This window comes from Opisthocomus hoazin, chromosome 7 (assembly GCF_030867145.1).
Source record: "Opisthocomus hoazin isolate bOpiHoa1 chromosome 7, bOpiHoa1.hap1, whole genome shotgun sequence".
Classification (NCBI taxonomy): domain Eukaryota; kingdom Metazoa; phylum Chordata; class Aves; order Opisthocomiformes; family Opisthocomidae; genus Opisthocomus; species Opisthocomus hoazin.
Genome location: NC_134420.1, coordinates 71,804,940 through 71,827,391, shown reverse-complemented (window position 1 = coordinate 71,827,391; position 22,452 = coordinate 71,804,940). Strand labels below are relative to the sequence as shown.

Genomic DNA, 22,452 nt, shown 5'->3' with positions numbered 1-22,452 from the left:
GGATGCGGGTGGGCGAAGGATGTGAAGGATGCGCTGACAGGCGAGCTTCGAGCCCGGAGGGGGAAAAACCAGCCCCACCGATCGGGTCTTTGGCCAGGGTGTGAGGCTACCTGCCCAGGGATGCTGCGAGCCCAGCCCCACCGGCGGGATCTCTCGGGATGGGATGTCCCCAGCGCAGCCTGTCCCTAACACGGGGCTCCTTCTGTTCCAGGTGTCAAAAGCGGCAGCAGACCTGATGGTGTACTGCGAAGCCCACGCCAAGGAGGACCCTCTATTGACCCCCGTCCCGGCCTCAGAAAACCCCTTTAGAGAGAAGAAGTTCTTCTGCGTGATCCTGTAAACCCTCGAGGAGCCTGACTGGCACTCAGGCCACCCTGAACACTGACGTAGAGTTTTTAGGAACGGGGACGACCTGCTAGTCTGCAGAATTTAAACAAAAATAAGTAAAATACACGGCCTGGAAGCTACAGGGATGTGCATGTTTAAAGAACCTGGCCACCTTTTGGGGGAATGAGATGATCTGCATTGCGAGGCAAAAGATCTGAAGTCTGTAGAGTTGCCTAGAAAGAAAAAAAAAAAAATCATGTAAAGAATAAATTTGTGTCACTTTTCTGCTCACAAAATTGTTTGATTGTTCCATATTTAAAGCACCAGGGCCGTGCTGAGCAAAGTAACTGCTAAGGATGTGTATAACCTTCTTGGAATGATATTGTTGGTTTCTTGCCAAGATATTATTTTTTATTTAAGTTGTCAGATATATAGCAACGGGCTAGATGACTATGATGTTACTCGGTGTTTGGTCTTGTGCTCTTTAATTTCTGGCGGTAGCGTAGCGCGGGGGTTGAGCGGCCCCGGCAGCGGGCTAGCGAGGACGCCGGCAGCTCCTGCCCGCCCTCCAGGTGCCAGCAGCTCCGGGTTCCTAGCGAACCCCGCTCTCCAACATGTTGTATGTACATGGTTAGCTTCGGCTCTGCAAGTAAAAGTGCATCCTGTGTCGTGGCTGGTGCTTCACCCTCCTGTGACGACGTGCGGTGGTAGTGCATGGGGCTTTGTCTCTGTTCATCCGCTCCAGATTTTTCTTTGCTGTCGTTTCGACGCCACGTGCCGGTGGGAGAAGCTGTAGGGAGGAAACCGAGGCGATCCTGAAAGCAAAGCCAACTCCTGCGATGCCTTAGACGTGCCTGAAATACCTCCCGCGTTAGGGTAGGGGCCAGAGCCCCCCGGCACGGGGGCTCGGGCTGGCCCCCGCCCCGGGCGCCGTGGGGTAGCTAGAAATCCGAAAATCAAAGTCGACCGCTTCTTTCCGGGTCTTTCCTCTCCTCCTACACCTCTGTGCCTCTGCCCTCCTCGCTCGGCCCGTGTCCTGCCCTTTCGGCTTCCCAGCAGCATCCCCTCCCCTCGGAGGTGGGCTGGGATGCTGTGGCGGGACGCTTCTGCCCCTTCCCACGCTCGCTGGCTCTCCTGTTCTGCCCCGCCGCGATGGGCAGGGGCAGGGGAGCAGCTTGGGGAGCCGGGGGGTCACCCCTTCACGGAGGTGCCTGATACCTTGTTTACACACAGCCTGAGCCCCGCGTCAGGCTGGGGAATTATTCCCAGGTCCGGTTCACCCGCCGTCAGCGTTTTGGGGGGGTACAAGCCACCTTTTTCTGGCTCCGCCTGGGGTTAATACTTCTGCGGAGGTGGCTTGCCTCTCCTCCCCGCTGCTGAACACCTCCCGGCTTTCCCCGCTCCCCCACGCTCCTGGGAAGCTTTGGGAACCGTAACTTGGGGAGCTGCCTACGAAATTAGGTGGGTGTCTCACAGGGGTTTCGGGGGGTCTGCAGCGACCCCCGCTAAACTTGTTCGGAATCAGGTAGCGGCTTAAAAAATCCCTGCGTCTTCAAGAGGGCGATAGTCTTTAGGTACCTTTCTGCAAATCTTTCTAGCCCATACCAAGTGCATTTTGGTTTTTCTACCTTTTCGTACTCTTTTTCTAGCCTTCTACAGAGAAGACCAGTTGACCTGACGCTGGACTCGAAACCTTTGGCACGTTTATACGACACGAGTAGCCTAGATGGTCCCAGCCCTCCCGCGGCGGCTTTCAGCCCCCCCCAAGCCCTCCCCGTTCCGATCTTTTTACTACAGCTCGCGGAGCTTTCGGATGAAGGAGGGACGAAGCCGTTTGCTCTGCAGCTGGTTTCACTCTCGGGGTGACAGGGCAGATGTGTAAATCCCCCGTCCCGGGTCGGTCTTTTCTTTTTCGCGCTGATTTACCGTCACGGAGAGCGAAGCCCAGCCGCTCTGACCCAGGGCTCGCACCCCGACCCCTCGCGAGCCCTGTCACGAAGTGGTTTGTAAGGATTTTTTTAACGACTTGCGTATTTTACAAAGCTCAAATTCTTAATATACGAACAAAGAACTAAAGCTGCATGAAGAGGGCGGGGGGGGAGGGAGGGAGGGAGGGGAGAATTTTGACTTAGCCTCAACTACCCAGCGAAGGTGTTTTACGTTGCCGGTCTTTATTTTATGTCGGTGGTGGTGTTGGTGTTGGTGTGCTGCCAGGTATTTCACCCCAGTATTTCTATTTACACAGACAGGCCTTTGTTAGCCAAGCAGAGATCGCCTGCCAAAATCATTTCCACCCCCCCTGCAACAAAAATACCAGCCGTCTCCCCATCCCGACGCTGCATTTCCAGCATCCTATCAAAATAACATTCAACTCTACAGAAAAATATCTGGAGTACTGGAAAAGAGGCGGGGGGGGGGGTTTAGTTCTTTTTTTCCTACCCAGGTTGCTGGTGGCGGGGGCGAGCCCGTCCCTCGGGTGCCAGCCTGCCGCTGGCAGGGTTTCGGGGAGGGGGGGCGGCTGGAGCCGTAAGCCAGCGCGGGGAGGTCGGCGTTGTGATGTAGCGCATCCCCCATCCCACGTGGTCTGTGTACTCGTTGGAAATAAAATTTGGGAATTGTTTCAAGCCTTTGGAGATGATGCTCTGTGCGCGCCGGGGAAGGGGGGGGTCCCATCCTGGTTGCGGCTGGGTCCCGTTCCCAGCGGGTTCTCCTCCCCTGCTCTGGGTGACCCTGCTTCGGCAGGGGGTTGGACTGGGTGACCCACAGAGGTCCCTGCCAACCCCGAACATTCTGTGATTCTGTCTGTGATTCTGTGACCTGAGGGTAAACAGCCCCAAACTGCGGCCGGCTGCTCTTTAAGCTCTTTTCAGTGGTGCCCAGTGACAGGACAAGGGGTAATGGGCACAAACTGAAGCAGAGGAAGCTCCAGCTGAAGATGAGGAAGAACTTCTTCCCTCTGAGGGTGACGGAGCCCTGGCCCAGGCTGCCCAGGGAGGCTGTGGAGTCTCCTTCTCTGGAGATATTCAAGACCCGCCTGGACGTGGTCCTGTGCAGCCTGCTGTAGGTGACCCTGCTTAGGCAGGGAGGTTGGACTAGATGACCCACAGAGGTCCCTTCCAACCCCTACTATTCTGTGATTCTGTGATTCTGCTTGGCGGGGAACTCGTTCGCCCATCGGAGTGAAAATTCAGGACGTGGTAAATTTGGTAGGAGCAGAGCACCAGGGAAGGGAGGTGGGTGCGAGGAGGGGGCACGGGGGATGCTTTGCTGTGCTGCAGCCTGGGCGGAGGGTGGGCGTGGGGTCGGCTGCTGTCCTGCTCTCCGTCACCCCTTCCCCAGCCTCCCACTGCAGAAGGGACGGGGCTCGGACCCTCAGAGCCTCCCCCAAATGGGGCCGTTCCTGTTCGGGGACTGTGGGCTGCACCTTGGCGGGCTGGATCCTGCGCTGGGCGCGCTGGAGATGATGGCACTGGGGAGAGCTTGTACCCGCTGCCAGGGGTGGGACGAGAAGGAAAGCGGCAGGAGAAGGGGTGGACATCGAAACTAGAGCTCTTGATTTCTGAGCGATGGGGATTTTGAGCAAGGAGCAATGTCCCACCCTGAAAGAGCCCGATCCCCACCCCGGGGTCGGCTCATCCTGCAGGAACAGAGACCTGCGGCTTGGCAGGGACCGAAACCCCAAGAAGCTTCGCTTTCCCTCACCAACGGGTGCCAAAGCCCCCGCCAAACCCCCTGCCCCAGTGGGGAGACCCCCCACAGAATCACAGAATCACAGCATGGCAGGGGTTGGCAGGGACCTCTGTGGGTCACCCAGCCCAACCCCCTGCCCAAGCAGGGTCACCCAGAGCAGGCTGCACAGCACCGCGTCCAGGCGGGGCTGGAATATCTCCAGAGAAGGAGACTCCACAGCCTCCCTGGGCAGCCTGGGCCAGGGCTCCGTCACCCTCAGAGGGAAGAAGTTCTTCCTCATCTTCAGCTGGAACTTCCTCTGCTTCAGTTTGTGCCCGTTGCCCCTTGTCCTGTCGCTGGGCACCACTGCAAAGAGTCTGGCCCCGTCCTCCTGACACCCACCCTGCAGATATTTAGAGGCATTTCTAAGGTCCCCTCTCAGCCTTCTCTTCTCCAGGCTGAACAAGCCCAGCTCCCTCAGCCTCTCCTCGTAGGAGAGATGCTCCAGGCCCCTCACCATCCTCGTAGCCCTCCGCTGGACTCTCTCCAGTAGCTCCTCATCTTTCTTGAACTGGGGAGCCCAGCACTGGACACAGCACTGCAGATGGGGCCTCACCAGGGCAGAGTAGAGGGGGAGGAGAACCTCCCTCAACCTGCTGCCCACACTCCTCTTGATGCACCCCAGGATCCCATTGGCCTTCTTGGCAGCCAGGGCACACTGCTGGCTCATGGTCACCCTGTCGTCCCCCAGCACTCCCAGTCCCTCTCCACAGAGCTGCTCTCCAGCAGGTCAGACCCAGCCTGTACTGGTGCCTGGGGTTGTTCCTCCCCAGGTGCAGGACCCTGCCCTTGCCCTTGTTGAACCTCATCAGGTTCCTCTGTGCCCAACTCTCCAGCCTGTCCCGGTCTCGCTGGATGGCAGCACAACCTGCCGGTGTACCCACCACACCTCCCAGTTTGGTGTCATCAGCAAACTTGCTGACGGTACATTCTAACTCTTCATCGTCTCCGTGGGGCCAGGAGCAAGGCGGCAGCGTGGGGTTTTCCAATGAAACCCATCACCACCGAGCCCTGTGCAGACGCCGTGGGGGTATTTCAGTTTTCCACGCGTGTTAAGAGCATCTCAGCGAGCAGAAAAACGTTGCCCAGCCCCGGGGAGAGTTTTCTGCCCCGGCGGGCTCAGCTCTCGGCTCTCCATCCCTTGCTGCGTCCGTCGGGCCAGCTTCAAAGGAAAAACATGGCTGCGGAGGAGCGAGCCAACTGCCGCTGGCGCGGTGCCTCGCCGAGCCAGGCGACGCTCGGCTGCTGCCGTACCTCGCTGGCTCTCCTCCATCGCCAAGGCTCGCTCTGCTTCATCCTCACCTCCCCAGGCTTCAGCTCCGGAGCGGCGGCATCTGCGGAGCCGGAGGAGGTGCGGAGAGCCCGGGAAAAGCGGAGGCGAGATGGCGCTCCCCGCGCACCCCGACGCCGGCTCACCGATGGGAATAAACCCGTCTGCGCTAATTGCCTTCGTTAGGGGCAAGGCCGTTTGGTTTGCAGCGTGCAGTGGGGAGAGGAGAGGAGCAGCACAACCCCTCCTGGGGATGGCTTTGCCCCGGGGGGGGCTGCAGGAGGGCTTGGACCCACCAGGGAAGAGGAAGATCCCCAAACCCAGGGTGAAACGTGAAGGATGAGGAAGGGCAAGGGCTGTCCTGAGGGTGATGAAGGCAGGAGGGTGGAGGAAGGGAAGGGTGGAGAGCCCCATCCTGCTGCTGGACCCACCAGGGAAGAGGAAGATCCCCAAACCCAGGGTGAAATGGGAAGGGTGAGGAAGGGCAAGGGCTGTCCTGAGGGTGATGAAGGCAGGAGGGTGGAGGAAGGGAAGGGTGGAGAGCCCCATCCTGCTGCTGGACCCACCAGGGAAGAGGAAGATCCCCAAACCCAGGGTGAAATGGGAAGGATGAGGAAGGGCAAGGGCTGTCCTGAGGGTGATGAAGGCAGGAGGGTGGAGGAAAGGAAGGGTGTAGAGCCCCATCCTGCTGCTGGACCCACCAGGGAAGAGGAAGATCCCCAAACCCAGGGTGAAATGGGAAGGATGAGGAAGGGCAAGGGCTGTCCTGAGGGTGATGAAGGCAGAATGGTGGAGGAAGGGAAGGGTGGAGAGCCCCATCCTGCTGCTGGCACAGCACCATGCCAGCCACCGGCCATGTCTTCGTCCCTCCAGATAACACAGAGGTTTCTCCACCTCCATCGTTGGTCATCGCATTCGGAGGGGATGCGGTGAATGGAAGAAGGAAGGGTGAGGAAGGGCAAGGGCTGTCCTGAGGGTGATGAAGGCAGGAGGGTGGAGGAAGGGAAGGGTGGAGAGCCCCATCCTGCTGCTGGCACAGCACCGTGCTGGCCACCGGCCGTGTCTTCATGCCCCCAGATAACACAGAGGTTTCTCCACCTCCATCGTTGGTCATCGCATCCGGAGGGGATGCGGTGAATGGAAGAGGGATGGTCCCAAAGGGGAAGGGGGCCAGAACCCCCCTTGGCTCTTTCTGGGGGAGGTCTGGCTGCGCCCCGTGCCACGCAGCGCCGGCTGCCAGCTGGAGCGCCGGGAAGGGCTGGCACGGAGAGAAATGTCAGGATGAACATCGCGCCGGCTCGTCGCGCTGTCAGCGCCGCGTCTGCAACAGGGGAGGGGTGGGCGACGGGGGTGGTGGTGGTCTGTCTCCCTCCCAGTGCGGGCTCGTCGCCTTCTCCAAGCAAAACCACCCCAAAAAAACCCCAAAAACTTATCGGGGCATCCTTCCCTGCCGCTGGCACCACGCAGAGCCCTGCTGCAAGGCGTCACCGGGGCAGAAACCTCTCCCAGCCATAAAGCCCTCAGAGATGACCAAGCCCTTGGAGATCACCACAACGCATCTGGGAGCAAGAACCCAACGGCGAACGTTCACATGGAAATGAGTTTCATTGCAAGTTGGGCACGGCATGGAAAGGAAAGCGGGCTCAGGCTCGGTGGGCAGCGTCACCCCCTGCCCAGAAACCCCCCATCGCTGCTCCCCGCGGAGGGTGAAGCAACGCCACGGAGCCAGCTCCAGGCTGGGGCGCATCTCCATGGAATCGGGATGATCCACGCGTGGTTTGGAGACCATAAAAAAGCCCGGGGTCTCTAAACTCTGGGGAGAAAACACGAGACATGGAAGGAACCCTCACCCTCTTCTCTGGGGGGTTGGTTGTGCCCCCTCAAGGGTCCGTCCTGCTCCCACCTCGGTCCCTGAGGGGTTTCGGGGCGCGCGGCCACGCTGCCGCGGCGTGAGCGCAGTGCTGCGCCGGGGTGAGCAGGGGTGGGAGCACAAACCCCCCCCAAAGCCGACAGCAAAGCCCCCCCTGCTCACCAGCCTGCAGCCCCTCACTCCCCGTGGGGCTGCCCCAGTGCTTCCCACTACAGACCAGCGCTGCCCAGTACACCCCAGTACAGCTCAGTGCTCCCCCGCACAGCCCAGCCCTGCCCAGTACAGCTCAATGTTCCCCAGCACTGCCCAGTACAGCCCAGTGCTCCCCAGTACAGCTCAGTGCTCCCCAGTACAGCCCAGCGCTCCCCAGTACAGCCCAGCACTCCCCAGTACAGACCAGCGCTCCCCAGTACAGACCAGTACAGCTCAGCACAGCTCAGTACAGCTCAGCACAGCTCAGTGCTGCCCAGTGCTCCCCAGTAGAGCCCAGTGCTGCCCAGTACAGCTCAGTGCTCCCCAGTACAGCTCAGTACAGCCCAGTGCTCCCCAGTACAGCCCAGCGCTCCCCTGTACAGACCAGTGCTCCCCAGTACAGACCAGTAGAGCTCAGCACAGCCCAGTGCTCCCCAGTACAGCCCAGCGCTCCCCTGTACAGACCAGTGCTCCCCAGTACAGACCAGTACAGCTCAGCACAGCTCAGTACAGCTCAGCAGAGCTCAGTGCTGCCCAGTAGAGCCCAATGCTGCCCAGTACAGCTCAGTGCTCCCCAGTACAGCTCAGTCCTCCCCAGTGCTGCCCAGTACAGCCCCTTGCTCCCCAGTACAGCTCAGTGCTTCCCAGTGCTCCCCAGTACAATTCAGTACAGCCCAGCGCTGCCCAGTGCTCCCCAGTACACCTCAGTACTGCCCAGTGCTCCCCAGTAGAGCCCAATGCTGCCCAGTACAGCTCAGTGCTGCCCAGTACAGCCCAGCGTTCCCCAGTGCTGCCCAGTGCTCCCCACTACAGCTCAGTACAGCCTAGCGCTTCCCAGCGCTGCCCAGTACAGCCCAGTCCCCCCAGTACAGCTACAGTACAGCCCAGTGCTCCCTAGTAGAGCCCAGCGCACCCCCCACCGCACCCTATAGACCGACGCCAGCCTGCCCCAAGCCCCGCCCCCTGCTCTAGGCCCCGCCCCTGTCGCTGTCCGCCCGCCGTCGTGTCAATAAAGCTGGACGAAGGGCCGCTTCCCCTCCCGGCAGTCCCTTCCGCCCTCTGATTGGTAGCCGAGGCTGCCGCTCGGGACTCGCCGGCCAATGGGCGGGCGGAGAGCGGGGCAGGGGGGTGTTCCTTCCCGTCCGGCCTGAGCGGGGCGAGCGGCTGGGCCCGGCCGTCAGCGGAGGCGCCGGCACCGGCGCCATGTTCCGCCGCAAGCTCTCCGCGCTCGACTACCACAACCCGGCGGGCTTCAACTGCAGGGGTGAGGGGCTGCGGCGGCGCTTCCCCTTCCCCCCGCCGGCGGCCCGCCTTCCCGCCGCGCTCCTCACGCAGCGGGCGGCCCTGGGCCCCCCTCGGGGCCCATCGCCTCAGCGCTGAGGAAACCGCTCGGCCCCGGGCCGCGGGCCTGCCGGGGAGACTCGGGGCGGGGGGGAGCTCAGCTCTCCGGGGCTCCAAGTTCGGCTGCAGCGCGGTATTTTGGGAAAATCCCGAGTTTCCCACCGGGAAAAGCGGGACCCCCCGGCTCTGCGGTGGGTGTGTGCGCTTGGCTTGGGCTCGGTGGCTCTCTAAGCGTTGTCTAGGAGCTGAGCGAAGGCAGGGACGCGACCCAGCGGTAGGCAGCGTCGTGGCTGGCCTTGGCCTCCTCCCGTGAAGAGCCCTGGCTTGAGTCACACGTGGGGTCGGAGGACCATTAGCGGCCGTGGGAACCTGCCTTGAGCCTGGCGTGCCCTGTACAGGAAGCAAGACGAAGACAGCGTGGAGAATAATGGAACAGGCTGCCTAGGGAGGTTGTGGAGTCTCTTTCTCTGGAGATATTCAAGACCTGCCTGGACAAGGTCCTCTACAGCCTGCTGTAGGTGACCCTGCTTCGGCAGGGGATTGGACTGGATGACCCACAAAGGTCCCTTCCAACCCCTGTCATTCTATGATTCTGTAATAAGAGTCATCAAGTGACGTGCTCAGAGCTATTTTCTGTTTCACCAATGCGTAGAAATACTTTGTTGTTTGATTTTTGCAACACTTCAATTTTTTTTCCTTGCTTGGAAGGGCCCTGTAATGTCTTTATGCAGTGGGATCAGGTGCAAGCTTCAAGCCGTCTCTTCAATAGGCTGTGTTTCCTTCAGTGCTTCTGAGGAAGAACTTCTTCCCTCTGAGGGTGATGGAGCCCTGGCCCAGGCTGCCCAGGGAGGCTGTGGAGTCTCCTTCTCTGGAGATATTCCAGCCCCGCCTGGACGCGGTGCTGTGTAGCCTGCTGTGGGTGACCCTGCTTGGGCAGGGGGTTGGGCTGGGTGACCCACAGAGGTGCCTGCCAACCCCTGACATTCTGTGATTCTAATAGACTCGCTTCTCGTTCACGAGGCGTCGTCTGCCGCCATCTTCTTTGCTTGTGGGCCTTAAGTTCCTTGTGGTTAGCATTCCTTTTTTTGCGTAAAGGTTCGTTCTGTCAGTGTGCAAGTTTTAAAAAGTCTCACTGACCTGCATTGTGACCACATCTCTGTTTCTCACGACACATTTGATAGAAGTAGGGCAGTGACATCACTTAGAAGATGCTTTTGAGAAGCAAATGGATCATTCGTGTCCATGGTGCAAATGGTGTGCTTACCCCACTCTGAGATGCAGGAGGATATTAAACTCATTAACTCAGTATATTAAAGCTCATCCAGTGCCAAATATCACTGCTGGTTTTTGAGGGACTGGTGATACCCTAGAGCTGTGATCTGCTGTGTCCAGAAGTGAATTCTGTCCCTGAAGCGCAGGTGCAGGTTAATTGCTTTATCCAGTACAAGTAGCTTTGTTTGGAGCACAGTCTTTGTATTGTGGGATTCTAGCTCCTGAATAATGAGATGTTGGGTCAACAACCAGGAAAAGTTGAGTCAACAGTGAGGGAAGAAAATGTCTTTGCATGGTCGTGAGTTGTGTGTGTTGCTCTTTGGAAGAGACGAGGGATTACTGCTATGTGTAACGTGTTTGTCCAGATAACAGGGCTAGGAATTGAATTTCTCGGTCATCATTTCACCTTTCCTTCTTTGCTTAACAAGTTATAACTGTATTGCCAATAAAAACAATCTGTTGGCTGATGCCTTTTAGTGTAGTCGGTCAGCCAGAGCCAGTTCGAAGGGACTTGAAAAATGGAAAACCCTCGGTGTTGAGTTTTGGTCAGAGGTTGTCCTGGAATACATGATTTTAGTGTTACATAGATCTTTCTCTGTGGTAAAATATGAAAGCGCTCGGGGGCATCAGTATTTGTTTCTATGAATTGGAATTTTGCTGGTAAGGTACTGGTTAATTCTGGCTTTGTTCATTTCTCCTGACAGATGAAACAGAATTCAGAAACTTTATTGTCTGGCTTGAAGATCAGAAGATCAGACACTACAAGATCGAAGACCGAGGGAATTTAAGAAACATACACAGTGATGACTGGCCCAAATCGTTTGAAAAGGTACTTTGACATTTCAAACACAGTTTTAAATTACGGAGATGTCTTACGTAAATGATGATTATTAGCTCCTATGTTGTTGAATGTAAATGACTCTGAATATTTGTCCTGTCTCTGAACTTTTACATGTCTAGGAGTTTAAATGTAACATTGAAGCCAAATTTCAGGAGTTAAGATGGTAGAACTTTTTGTACGTGACTTTCACTCAGCTGTGTTTTTGCAATAGGTGGTATCCGTTCCAACCTGGTTTTTTGCCTGATTTGATTCAGCTATTGAAATAGAAAGAAAATTGACTGCAAATAAACAGCTCTTTCTGCATTAATGGTTCTTAAGTACCAAAAGGAAAATGGATTATGCTAATGCACTCATAGGCTTTGCAAGCATGTGGAAGAAAGCTACTGCAGTTCGTCTCTGCACCTCTTGTTATTTCAGACAGATGATTTTCCACTGCTAGCACAGAGCGTGGCAAGCAGCCATCGTTTTGTGAGTGATCTCCTGTGTGCTTGTGAGCATTTTGAGTCACCACAGCGCTGTTGAGCTTTCCCTCTTGGTTCCCGTTTCCTTTCTCTCCAAAGAGCGTTGTGAGGAGCTGAAAATGCTGCTCCGTAGTGCTCAGTGCCCATTCCTCTTGCTTTTTTCCCCTAGAACCTCTTGCCTTGCTCACTGCCCAGGAGGACTGGAGTTGCAGTGCTCATGCTTTGCAGGGAGGAACCTAAAGCATTCTAATATCATGTACATAAATGTACGTGCTATTAGAATTAAGGGCTGCTGGTACTGTTGTGTTGTCAGTGGTGTCTTTCTTGGCTTGGCCAGACTGCCCTCCTCTGCATGCCTGCCAGGGGAGCTCTGCCTGCTTGTGCTCCCCAGCCCCCAGTGCCTTTTCCCTCCAGAGCTGGTGCTGCTGGAGTAGTGCCTGTGTGGCACTTCTCTCCCTCTAGCAAACGGGCACGGCAAAGTGTCGCTACATCCTGGGCTTTGGGAGTCGTGGCAGCAGGCTGGGCTGGGTCCTGCCTTCAGACAGTCAGAGATGATGTCCCAATCACATTTTATCCTCTGCTGTTGTACACAGTCCCTGAGAAAGGGAAAATTACTTCTGCTTCTCCTCAGAATCTTCTGATTTTTGTCCCGGTGGCTTAAAGGCAGTGTGTCAGTATTGTGAAAGCCTTAAGTAGCATCATCCCCCCTTCCTGCTTTAGATGGGAAATTTGGGCTGTCATTTCTTTATTCTCTGTCCTCCCCTTTCCCTTGCCTCCACTGACTGTGTGAAGTGAACAGAGAGCAAGGACAGGGGTATCTTTGGTTTCTCTGCTTGCAGTCTGACAAGGAATAACATGCATTAAAAAGCAGGTGTCCTTACTAAATGGCAGACTTGAGTTAGCGGTGGATTGGAGCACTCTAAAATGCCTTGGATGGATCCGATGCCACAGCAGAATATTTCAGTGATGCTTCTTGTTAATTATATTCTTACAGCTGTAAGGTCTGTGGGAAAGTGACTGTTTATGAAACAGTTCTGTGCTCCTAGCTGATTTGTGCAGGTCAATAACATCTATTTGCTTTCTCCTCTTTCTACTCCTCAGTATATGAAAGATGTAAACTGTCCTTTCAAAATACAAGAAAGACAAGAAACAGTGGACTGGCTTCTCGGCTTAGCAGTTAGGCTCGAGTATGGAGATAATGGTATGAGTGAATATATTTAATATTTCAAAATGGCAGGGAAATGTGTTTATTTAATTTTATGAAGTATTTGTCAAATGAAGACAATTTCAAAAGTATATATTGTTTCCTTAAAAAAACCAAAAATATAATTTCATCTGCTTGTTTTGGGCCATATTCAGATGTGAGCTGTTTCCCTTCAGCTCCCGTGGGACTTGCATTTATTACTTTATTTCTGGGTATAGAAAAACCCATTGTATATATTTATACCTTTCTCCCTGTGGGATTGCCTTTAGGAGAACTTACTCTAAAGTGTATTAAATGCATTTTGTTTAGTACTACATTTATTAGAATAAATTATTCTTAGACCCTTGTTTCACAGGGAGTACCTGAACCCTTGGGAACTAGGGCAGGGTTGTGAAGAAAGTTGGGTTAAATCTCAACAGTCAACAGCAGTTTCATTTCCTCCTAGTGAGAGTGCAGATATAATTACTGGTGGCAGACAGCATAATAGCCAAGGTACTGTTTTCCATTACCTTGAATTCCTGCAGGGCTGAGCTCTGCCCAAGACACGGATGGGATATAAATCTGTAGAGCTGGTTCTCAGGCCCTCATGATGGAGAAAATGAGCTGCCTGTGACTCAGGGGTACATGAAGATGGAGGAGCCAGGAGGTCCCATCCTCAAAAGGCTTGAAGAACCCCTGTGTGGGTTGTAGATGAATGCTGCAGCAAAGCCATCGCTGGAAACATTTTACTTGCTGATCAGAACCAGCTTCAATCTGTAGTTCCTGAGCCGTACATATGCTGCTGATTGAGGCAAAGGGCCAATGCTGGTTGAACTGATGGATTTTAAACGTAGTAGAACTGTCAGGTGCAGCTTGTTCAGCCTTCTGGGACAAAGACTGTAGGAAGAGCCCGCATCAAGAGCATAATGCCCTACATAAGTGTGGAGCATGCTCTGATGCTGCTCTGGATAGCACACGAGCTCCCTGCAGATGGGAGCTGTTAGGGTAGCTCACCAGAAGAGCAGCCTTTGGGGACTTTAGTAGGGAGCTCCAAAACATCAGCGTATGAGCCCAGAAGGCTCTGGGGCAATTACCACGCCCCAGAAGTACAGCTATCACAAACTGCATCTTGATTCTAAACTTTTAACTGTGTTATTTTTGCCATTAGCTCTAATGTTGTTTGTATTTGCTTCTTAATTTAACAGCTGATAAGTATAAGGATTCCACCCCTGATGGTGGTAAAAATACTGACAATACAGCAAAAAACGCAGAACCGCTGATCAACTTGGATGGTAAGTGTGCTGCAGCCTGCTGTACTGCTGCATCATACGTGAATGTGTTCCATGGCCCGTGTGGTGTTCTTCAGCTTTTAAATTGTTATAATACTGTGATACATAGAGCTTTTAGAAGCCCATTTACAGCTTTAGGAATGCAGAGTTCATATATTCTTTTACAGCTGGCTGAAACTGCCTCTCTGTGAACAGTGTTCTGGGAGTTACTTTGAGTTGTTTGCACTGGTCTGCATTCACAGAGTGGTGGGGGTTGGCAGGGGCCTCTGTGGGTCACCCAGTCCAACCCCCTGCCCAAGCAGGGTCACCCAGAGCAGGCTGCACAGCACCGCGTCCAGGCGGGGCTGGAATATCTCCAGAGAAGGAGACTCCACAGCCTCCCTGGGCAGCCTGGGCCAGGGCTCCGTCACCCTCAGAGGGAAGAAGTTCTTCCTCATCTTCAGCTGGAGCTTCCTCTGCTTCAGTTTGTGCCCGTTGCCCCTTGTCCTGTCGCTGGGCACCACTGGAAAGAGTCTGGCCCCGTCCTCCTGACACCCACCCTGCAGATATTTGTAGGCATTTCTAAGGTCCCCTCTCAGCCTTCTCTTCTCCAGGCTGAACAAGCCCAGGTCCCTCAGCCTCTCCTCATAGGAGAGATGCTCCAGTCCCCTCATCATCCTCATAGCCCTCCCCTGCACTCTCTCCAGTAGCTCTTCATGTCGTTCCTACTAAAGGAAATAGGAACTGCTCCATGTGAATCCCAGGTGTGTGGATGTCCCCTGATGCAGAGCTTTTCCTGTTGGGGGGCGGGGGGGGAAGGGGAGGAGCAGAGAGGAGAATCTTTCCCAGAAAAACAGGTGCCCAGAGACTTGTTCAGATATGAATAAGTTGGGAGGGTGCTTATCAGGCAATGAGGAAGCAGCTGGAGGGCATTTACCTTGCAGAGAGCTCTGGAAAACATGAGTAATTAGTGTGGGTTAGGGGGAGACAGCAAGATACCTTTTGACTACAGACTCTAACATATCTTACAAAATAAAAAAAGCTAAGGAAACGTGATGGTGGGCTGTTTACTTCGATACTGTCACGTATTACATGCTGGCTCAGTCTTCTCCAGCTGCACCTCTCTCATAAGCATTGTAATTTTTGTGACTGCTAGGCACATTCACAATGAATGGAAGTGGTAGAAAATAGCTACTAAAATTAACCCCAAATCCTCCAAGTCTTCTCTCATTGCTCCTTCTACAAAAAGACAGCTAGGAATCGGTCCTGCCCTTACCCAGCAGGCACAGTTCTGCTCTGCAGTGATAGAAAGGTTTACAAAAGAGAACAGTCTCATGTAATTGGCTTTATTATTAAAGACTGAACACAGGTTTCCTATGCAGTAGGACATGTGCAATGTGTTTGGCATTGAAAACGTTGCTGTTTGTGCTTGGGTGGTGTTCTGCAACCTGGTTATGGAGCCTGGTGCGCACTTCGATTGCTTTGTAGCCAGACTGAGTGGTTCCTCACTGCTGGGTATCCGTGGCCTTGTCTATCCTTGAGAGCAATGCGATACCGTGGGGTCAGGAAGCCAATTCTGTCTTGCAGAGCCAGCTAAACTAGTGTATATTTTTAATAATGATGATTATTTTTACAGTGAATAATCCTGATTTCAAGGCTGGAGTGATGGCTTTAGCTAATCTGCTTCAGATTCAGCGACATGATGATTACTTGGTAATGCTTAAGGTGAGTTTCACAGTTTTCAGACCTCCTTTCTTCCTTCTTTTGCCCAGTGGCTGGTAGGTATGTAGCAGCTCGTGGTGCACAGTAGCTGATAACTCTGACTTTTGACAAACAGGCAGAAAGTAAAACTCATCCTGCCTTTTCAAGCAGGCAAGAACGTGGAATATAAATCGTAGAAATTAATGCAGGGGTAATTATCTCGATAAACACTTCAATGGTAGCTGAGTTCCTGGAATTCCAGCACTGAGTACTGTTGTTCAGAATTTGAAGTGCTCTGGGTTAGCTGAAGTCCTGCTTGATGTGCTTTTAATGAACCTCAGAAATACTGAGGAACACACTCAAAGGAGAAGATTGTAGTCTGGTGCTAGAAATAAAGAGAAACTTGAAAACATGGAGCCTAAGTGATGCAAAGGATGTTTTAAAATAACCTTGGGAGGAGCCACAGTTAAAAGCTACTTCCTCCTGGCTTCTGGTCCTGGGACCTGTTTGCTCCTTGTCATTACTGAAGTCACTTTAATTTAGTCGTCACAACTAAGCATGGCTTTTAAATGCAGTAAATTGGCTACTATTCTAAATCATCTTTTTATGACTTTGAGGAAATTTGTGACTTAGTGGCGGAACTCAGTAGCTACCTGTGAACTCCGGGTCCAACCTGTACTGTATTTTTGAAGTACTGTGTTTATTGAGGCTGTAGCAATCCCGAGTTCCTGCTTAATCATGTCATGATATGGAAATAGGCTTAGTTTTGTTCAGCACCAAAATAAACTAATTTAACTGAAAAAACAAGAAGGTCCATTCATTACAGAAGCTGTGATATTTGCTGAATTTGTTTTGGAGAAACTGAGTCGCATGGGTATTTAAGTTTATGTAGTGTGTGTAGGTCTAGAACAGCTATCCTTAAACAGTATTATCATGCTAGCCTGGTTTCTTAAGGAAATGGCAGCCTGCATCAACCACTTTCTCATTCTCCCCGGTACGGTATTCCCCTTTGCTTTCCCAAAATAGCCTTTGAACCCTTCGCTAATCTTTAAAGAGCAGTGGAGATCTCGTATATCAAACCACTTCCAAAAAAACCTCCAAAAAGCAAAGAGGATATTGGGTAGAGAGAGAAGAGACCCTGTGAATGGCAGTGTTGAGGATCTGCAGTTCCTTCAGGCCGTCTTACAGGATTATCTCGAGGTTAGAAAACTATCTGGGTTCATTTAATTTGGTACCAACAACTCAAAGGGAAAGCAGAATGTGTTTTCTGCAGAAGTGTATTTACATTTCTGTCACTATTTCCACATTTCTAGTCTCGCTTTTTTCAGACAGAAGCGGTTGGACAAAACCACCAGCCTGAATTTTCTTGCTTTTATTTACAGTGAGAACAGATTCCTGTAATGGCAATTCATGCTACATGAACAGCAGCAATGCTAGTTTTCAGGGTTTCATGGTATTAGAATGTGTCAGTGGAACTCTTTAATACTTTTAATTCTTCTGCAGAGAAGTCGTGATCCCTGATGGGGCTTGGGCACCCTGGAACGGATGCTTAGGGAAGGCCACGGGGTGCAAGCATGCCACAGACATCTGGCCAGCCCTTGGCCAGCATGAACAGACAGATACTTCGAGTCCCATTTTATTAATTGAAGTCTGGCCAGTCGATCAGAAAGCATCTGTGTAACACAGTTGGATATCCGTTTTCTAATGCAAAAGGCACTCAGAATTCTCTTATAGAAGGTCTGGTTTCACTGCTGGAATTTGAAGTTAGACTCCTCATCAAATCACGCTTTTGTCCAGGCTACTCCCTTCATTTAGAAAGATTTCTAGAAGTATGCAGTGGCAACTTTCTAGTACCATTTCAACTTTAATCACAACCAAAACCGGGAGGAATCTTGGAGGAGAAACATGGAGCAGTAAGACTGCTTCTGTCACATTTGGCGACTCATCAGGGACAGTCTGAGGAATGTGTTTTGACAGACCCGGTTCTTTCTGGTGGAAGTCTGCCTGCATGGTATTCCTTCTGTTATTTTTAGAGGCATTTACAGCTGTAGGTATCAGTAACTGATAGCTCTGATACGATTTCATGCTATGTACTGGAGCCAGCAAAAACAGATGAGCAGCAGGATTGTTAAAATCAAGGCAGTTCTTGTTCCCGTGTCTAAAAAAAATTCCTTTCTGTTCTCAGTCTTTTTAAAACCCGGGTGGGTAGCCTTGCTCCGGGTTTCTCTGCATGTGGAATGTGGTTCAGCACCTACTAAAAGATGCCGGTGGCAAGATTTCCTTCCTGAAGAAGCTGTGCACCTTTAATGCTGCAGCAGTACGATCTCAGAAAAATAAAGACGGTGCTGCCGCTTTGGGATCGCAGTCAGCTCGTTCTGGGAATGGCAAGCTTTCTCTCCTGTTCCTAGTACTTGCAGTTTTTGGCCCAGTAGTGGCTGAAATTAATAGTGTAATGTCCTTGTCTCTTCTGGCTAAGCTGCCTTCCCACAGCCCGAGAGACTACACCTGTGTAAGGCACTGCTTGCAAAGAATAGTGCTATTTGGAAAGATTTAAGGTCTGAAAGGGTTTTGCAAAAAGTCTGTCACAAAACTGTGGGTTTCAGGTTGTGCCATGTTGTAACGCCGGCTCCATTCCCCTTGGAATTGCTGAGAAATGCATCAAGACATAAATTAATTACTCTCGCCTTTAAATGTTTTTCCTAGGCAATTCGCATCTTGGTTCAAGAGCGCCTGACGCAGGATGCCATAGCGAAGGCCAGTCAGTCCAAGGAGGTTTGTATATGCACTGCATGAGTGTAGCGTTCGTTATTCCGTGTCGAGTAAAGGAGCGTAGGCGTAAATGTCTCCCATCTCAGTCGAAACCAGTTCTGTTGAAATATTTCACTGAGGAGGGTGCTGGAAACTTGCTTTATCTTCGCCATCGTGATTCTAAAAGACCCAGAGGATTATGAGGAGTACACGAAGCCCTTTTTGTTTCGGCTGGATACAAATACGTGTACCTGTGTGAGCTGTCACGTAGATAGCTGTTCTCCTGTCTTCGTATTTGCTCGAGGATTACCCTTACTGTTCAGTGCAGCAGGCCTACAGGATGAGAAGCAATGTATGACCTGGCCTTTCCTTGGAATCGGCAGTGTTGGCTGCGTAAACAGGTGGAAACGTTCCTTGTATGGAGTGTTTGCTTTGTACCTCGTATGTGTTTAAGGAATGGGATGCTGGACATCCAACTCCCCCTCTCCCTTCCCCAAAAAGAGAAATGGTGAAGGAAACTTCTGCACTTAAACCTCAGACTTTGCAGAATTATTTTCTAACCACAAGCTGTCTGTAAGATGTTCCAGGGGATGACTGTGGCTTTTCAGATTGTCATCTCTTAGGCGTCCCAGTTGTGCTGCTCTTCTCTCCAGCACCGGGCCCAGCAGCTGCTGGCGCTGGCTCTTGGGCACAGCCGGGGGAGGCAGCCCCTCTTGCCCCGCAGGTCCCCGTTGAGATGTGTCCTTGCTAAAGGAGCTGCATCTGGTCAAAGAGCGCCAGTCCCTTCATCTTTTCTGGCAGCTTCTGAGAACACTCCATGCTTTATTTAATATCATAACACTGCGTATGGTGTTTACTAAGTGGCACTCGCAGGTGCTCGGAGTTGCAGTGCAGTAACTGCCAGAAGTGCTGGAGCAGTAAATCAAAGCTTCGCTCTTGTATATCCATAAAAATCATTAAAAGAGCAGGAAAATATGAAGGCAGCTGAGACTGCTGTAGTCATTTTTGGTTCTATAACGAATGTTAATAAAAAGCTGCTTTCAGTTGTTGTTTACGTAGCTGCACAGCTGACTTGCGGGGATCAAAATGGGATTTTCTGTGAGTTTGGCAAAACTGCTTCATCAGGGAACAGCAAATTTTTCCATAACAAAGAATTGTTCAGATTTGGTAGGTCCTCACAGCATCATCAGGTCTTAGGTTGAGATGTCACTGCGTCGCTGAATGTGATAGATGTCATTGAGAGGGTATTCTCGTTAGGAAGGCTAAATTTCAGCGGGGATGGAGATAGGACAGGGGGTCGGAGGCAGGGAAGCAGCTTTATTGGTGCCAGCAGTGACCATCAACATCGTAATGTACCAGATGAAAGAAGAAGGTACCTTAAAAGCAGAGGGGATATCTGCGGTGCAGGGTAGAAGGAGAAGAAAAATAAACCTCTGCTTCTGATTTTGGCTGGCTTGTTAATGGCCAAAATGCTAGCCAGGGACGCTTTGTGTATTAAACCGTGTTCCTGGAAACAGGTTATAAATGTCTGACTGCTGCATGGCAGCCGACTTAATATACAAAATGTCATGAGTTGCATTCTTGACAATATCAAGATACAGTGGGGAAAAAGTAAAATAGATACAGCAGTGTTCTCTGACTGAAGGAGATGTGTGAGGGCTGTGCTGAGGAAACTTGGACTGCTGCACTTGTGGTTTAAATGTAACAAATAAAATGAGATTTATCTTGTTGAGTGTCAAGGTACAGTTTTTAAGATAAGACACGACACTTATTTTTTTTAGATTGTTTTGAATGGCTAGCAGTTCCAGAAGGGAGCTGAAATACGGGGTGGGGGGGATGGGATGGGGTAACCAATGTTACACTGCCAGGGTGCCTCCAAAAGCCACCTTTGAGGGTGCCACCGTGGTCACTCAGCGTTGGAGGTGCCAGCAATGGCCCTGGGGAATTTACCCACGAAGAACTGACTGAATCGATGTTTTGCTGCTCGTGTGGCTCTGAGAACACGCTGGGGTGGCAGTGAGGTCTTTGCAGCCTTAAATATAAACCCGATTTCTTAAAAAGCAGATGTGTGAAGTCTGGTATCACTGGGATCTGTTTGAAGTGGCATCCTTAACAACAAGCTGTTCGAATTTTGACAGTGCAGACGTTGTATTAAGACTGCAGTTGAACATCCCTTTTACTGGAAAGGCTGTGGAGAAGAACCACTTTTTGAAAATGGGGTATTAGTTTCGGTCAGCAGTTTGTATTTAGTTTGCGCTGTTTTGATCCACTCAGAAATTTTTTTTTACGTGTATATAAAAGCCTTTAAAAGAAATCCTCACTGTTTAGAAGGTTTACAGTCCCATCATTGTAGAAACTAATGGTATTGAACTCGAGTGTTTTTGTCGTGCCAAATGCGAGGCATTTGGCAAATGTGCCAAGGCAGACATTGAAAAACGTTGCAGAGGTAGTAAAAGCAAATTCTAACATTTGCATTGTTTAAAGCCAGTTTTATGTGCATGTGGAAATATAGTGAGTAATTGTTTAGCATGACCGCTCCTCCGCAGCTGAGAGGGTAAAGGAAAGAGAGCGATGCTTATAAATGACTGCTAATAAAACTTTTCCTTGTACTGTCTTAATAGGGCAAGTGTTTAGAAAATGGAATGAGCTTTATTCCTAAGCTTAACACTTGAGAAAATGCTTCTGGGGATACTGATGGAGGCTGCAACTTCAGTGCTTGAGAAACTCACTTTGATTACAGAGAATTTTTACAGCCCTCTCAAATCCACCCGTGCGTTGCAAACTGGCAGCTGTTTAAAGGCAGTAGTCTCCAAGAAAGCCGAGTTTGTGTGTGCTTTTTGCTTGCCTGGGTCGCGATGTAGCTGCATTGGGTGTTCTCTCACAGTACTGCTGTTGGCCTTTTAAGGATTGAATGTGGGCAGCGTGTATCCACTGGGGTTCGCTTGACAAGTAGGGGGATTATTAAGCATGAAGATTTTGCTTTATTATTAATGACTCTGGGTTTGATGTTTCAGGACGCAAAGGCACTCATATGTAATCAAGCACGATGACTTCTCAAAGTTGTCACACATGCCTGTATAAGCAAAACTCAAGTGTCCTCTCCTCCAGAGTTACCTGCTGTGTAGTACTTGATTTTATTTTCCAAACGTGCAAAATGACATTTCTAATTCTGTTTGAACATGCTTTTTCTTTTTAAAGGGTTTGCCTGTTGCTTTAGAAAAGCACATTCTTGGTTTTGACACAGGAGGTAAGCAGTTCTCTTCGTGTTGCTTTTAAATGGTGATGTTTGCCTTAGAGTATATTACTGTCAAAGACGTAGATAACGGGTACAGTGAAGAAGACTGTAGTGGAAAGAATTGCTCCCTCCCAGCTGGTTATTTACGAGCGCTCCTGAGCCTTTTGTTTTGGAACAGCAAAGCATAAATCGTAGCTGTGGGATGTGTTGTCTCAGGGTAATGTTTGAAGAACAGCTTTTAATGGCAGCCACGTTTGCAAGCGGGAGGAATGCATCTCCCGACTGCTGGCTTGTAAACCTTGCATCTGCCAGCAGAGGACTTCTGTGCTGCTTCTGCGCCTTGCAGCCTCGTAATTTACCTAAAATCTAATCGGAGGCGTGACCTGACAAATAATTTTGTAAGCAATAGCGAGGTGACCCGAGACTCCACTAGTCTGGCTTCGCCTTTGCGCCGTGTACACCTAAATTACTACACGGAGCGCTCCGTGCTGACCCGACGTGGCTGTCTTGCTGCGGGAGGCTTTGCAGAGCACCCTGTCCCTCTCTAGCAGCAGGGAGAGTTGTTTCCTATTTCAAGTATGAAAACCACAAGCACGGATGAAGTGCGGAGCGTTAACTTAGATGAAGCTTTTCTCAAGAGCTTCGTATCGGATGAAAATGCTTGGTAACGACCTCTCTTTCTGCAACTCGCCCAGATGCTGTTCTCAATGAAGCTGCCCAGATCCTCCGACTGCTGCATATAGAGGAGCTCCGAGAGCTGCAAACAAAAATTAACGAAGCGATTGTGGCGGTTCAGGCGATCATTGCTGACCCCAAGACGGACCACAGACTGGGGAAAGTCGGGAGATGAGCAGATAAAAGCTTTTAGTCTCTTGTGTACTTAGTACAATTAGGAACTACGTACAACTCTGTACCACTCTGGCATGCAGTTTGAAATGGTGTTATTTTACTGTTTTGAAAGAAAACAGGAAATAGAATTCTGACTTCTAACGAATTATCATTTTTCTTTAAATA

At 51.3% G+C, this 22,452-nt stretch overlaps 2 protein-coding genes across 3 annotated transcripts in view; both read left to right on the top strand.

Annotated features, from left to right (window-relative positions):
• The window catches only part of GNG2 (G protein subunit gamma 2), a 29,559-nt gene extending 26,632 nt beyond the window's left edge, over nt 1–2,927 (top strand). For both annotated transcript variants that reach the window (XM_075427215.1, XM_075427214.1), the window contains one exon: nt 212–2,927. In XM_075427215.1, coding sequence (XP_075283330.1) covers nt 212–340 — 129 coding nt within the window. In that variant the 3' untranslated portion in view covers nt 341–2,927. The remainder of the gene's footprint in view (nt 1–211) is intronic.
• Nucleotides 2,928–8,509: 5,582 nt separating this feature from the next.
• Nucleotides 8,510–22,428, top strand: RTRAF (RNA transcription, translation and transport factor). Its single transcript, XM_075427207.1, has 8 exons — nt 8,510–8,652; nt 10,706–10,830; nt 12,405–12,504; nt 13,692–13,778; nt 15,391–15,479; nt 18,159–18,227; nt 21,402–21,450; nt 22,134–22,428. Exons 1-8 carry the CDS (start codon nt 8,592–8,594, stop codon nt 22,286–22,288), a joined length of 735 nt encoding a protein of 244 aa, XP_075283322.1. The 5' UTR covers nt 8,510–8,591; the 3' UTR covers nt 22,289–22,428.
• The last annotated feature ends 24 nt before the right edge of the window (nt 22,429–22,452 follow it).

Excerpts from the sequence above, each read along its gene's own strand:
- RTRAF (XM_075427207.1), top strand. The coding sequence starts at position 8,592 with ATGTTCCGCCGCAAGCTCTCCGCGCTCGACTACCACAACCCGGCGGGC. Across the intron at positions 8,653-10,705 it reads GGCGGGCTTCAACTGCAGGG|ATGAAACAGAATTCAGAAAC; the intron begins GTGAGGGGCTGC and ends TTCTCCTGACAG. Across the intron at positions 10,831-12,404 it reads GGCCCAAATCGTTTGAAAAG|TATATGAAAGATGTAAACTG; the intron begins GTACTTTGACAT and ends TCTACTCCTCAG.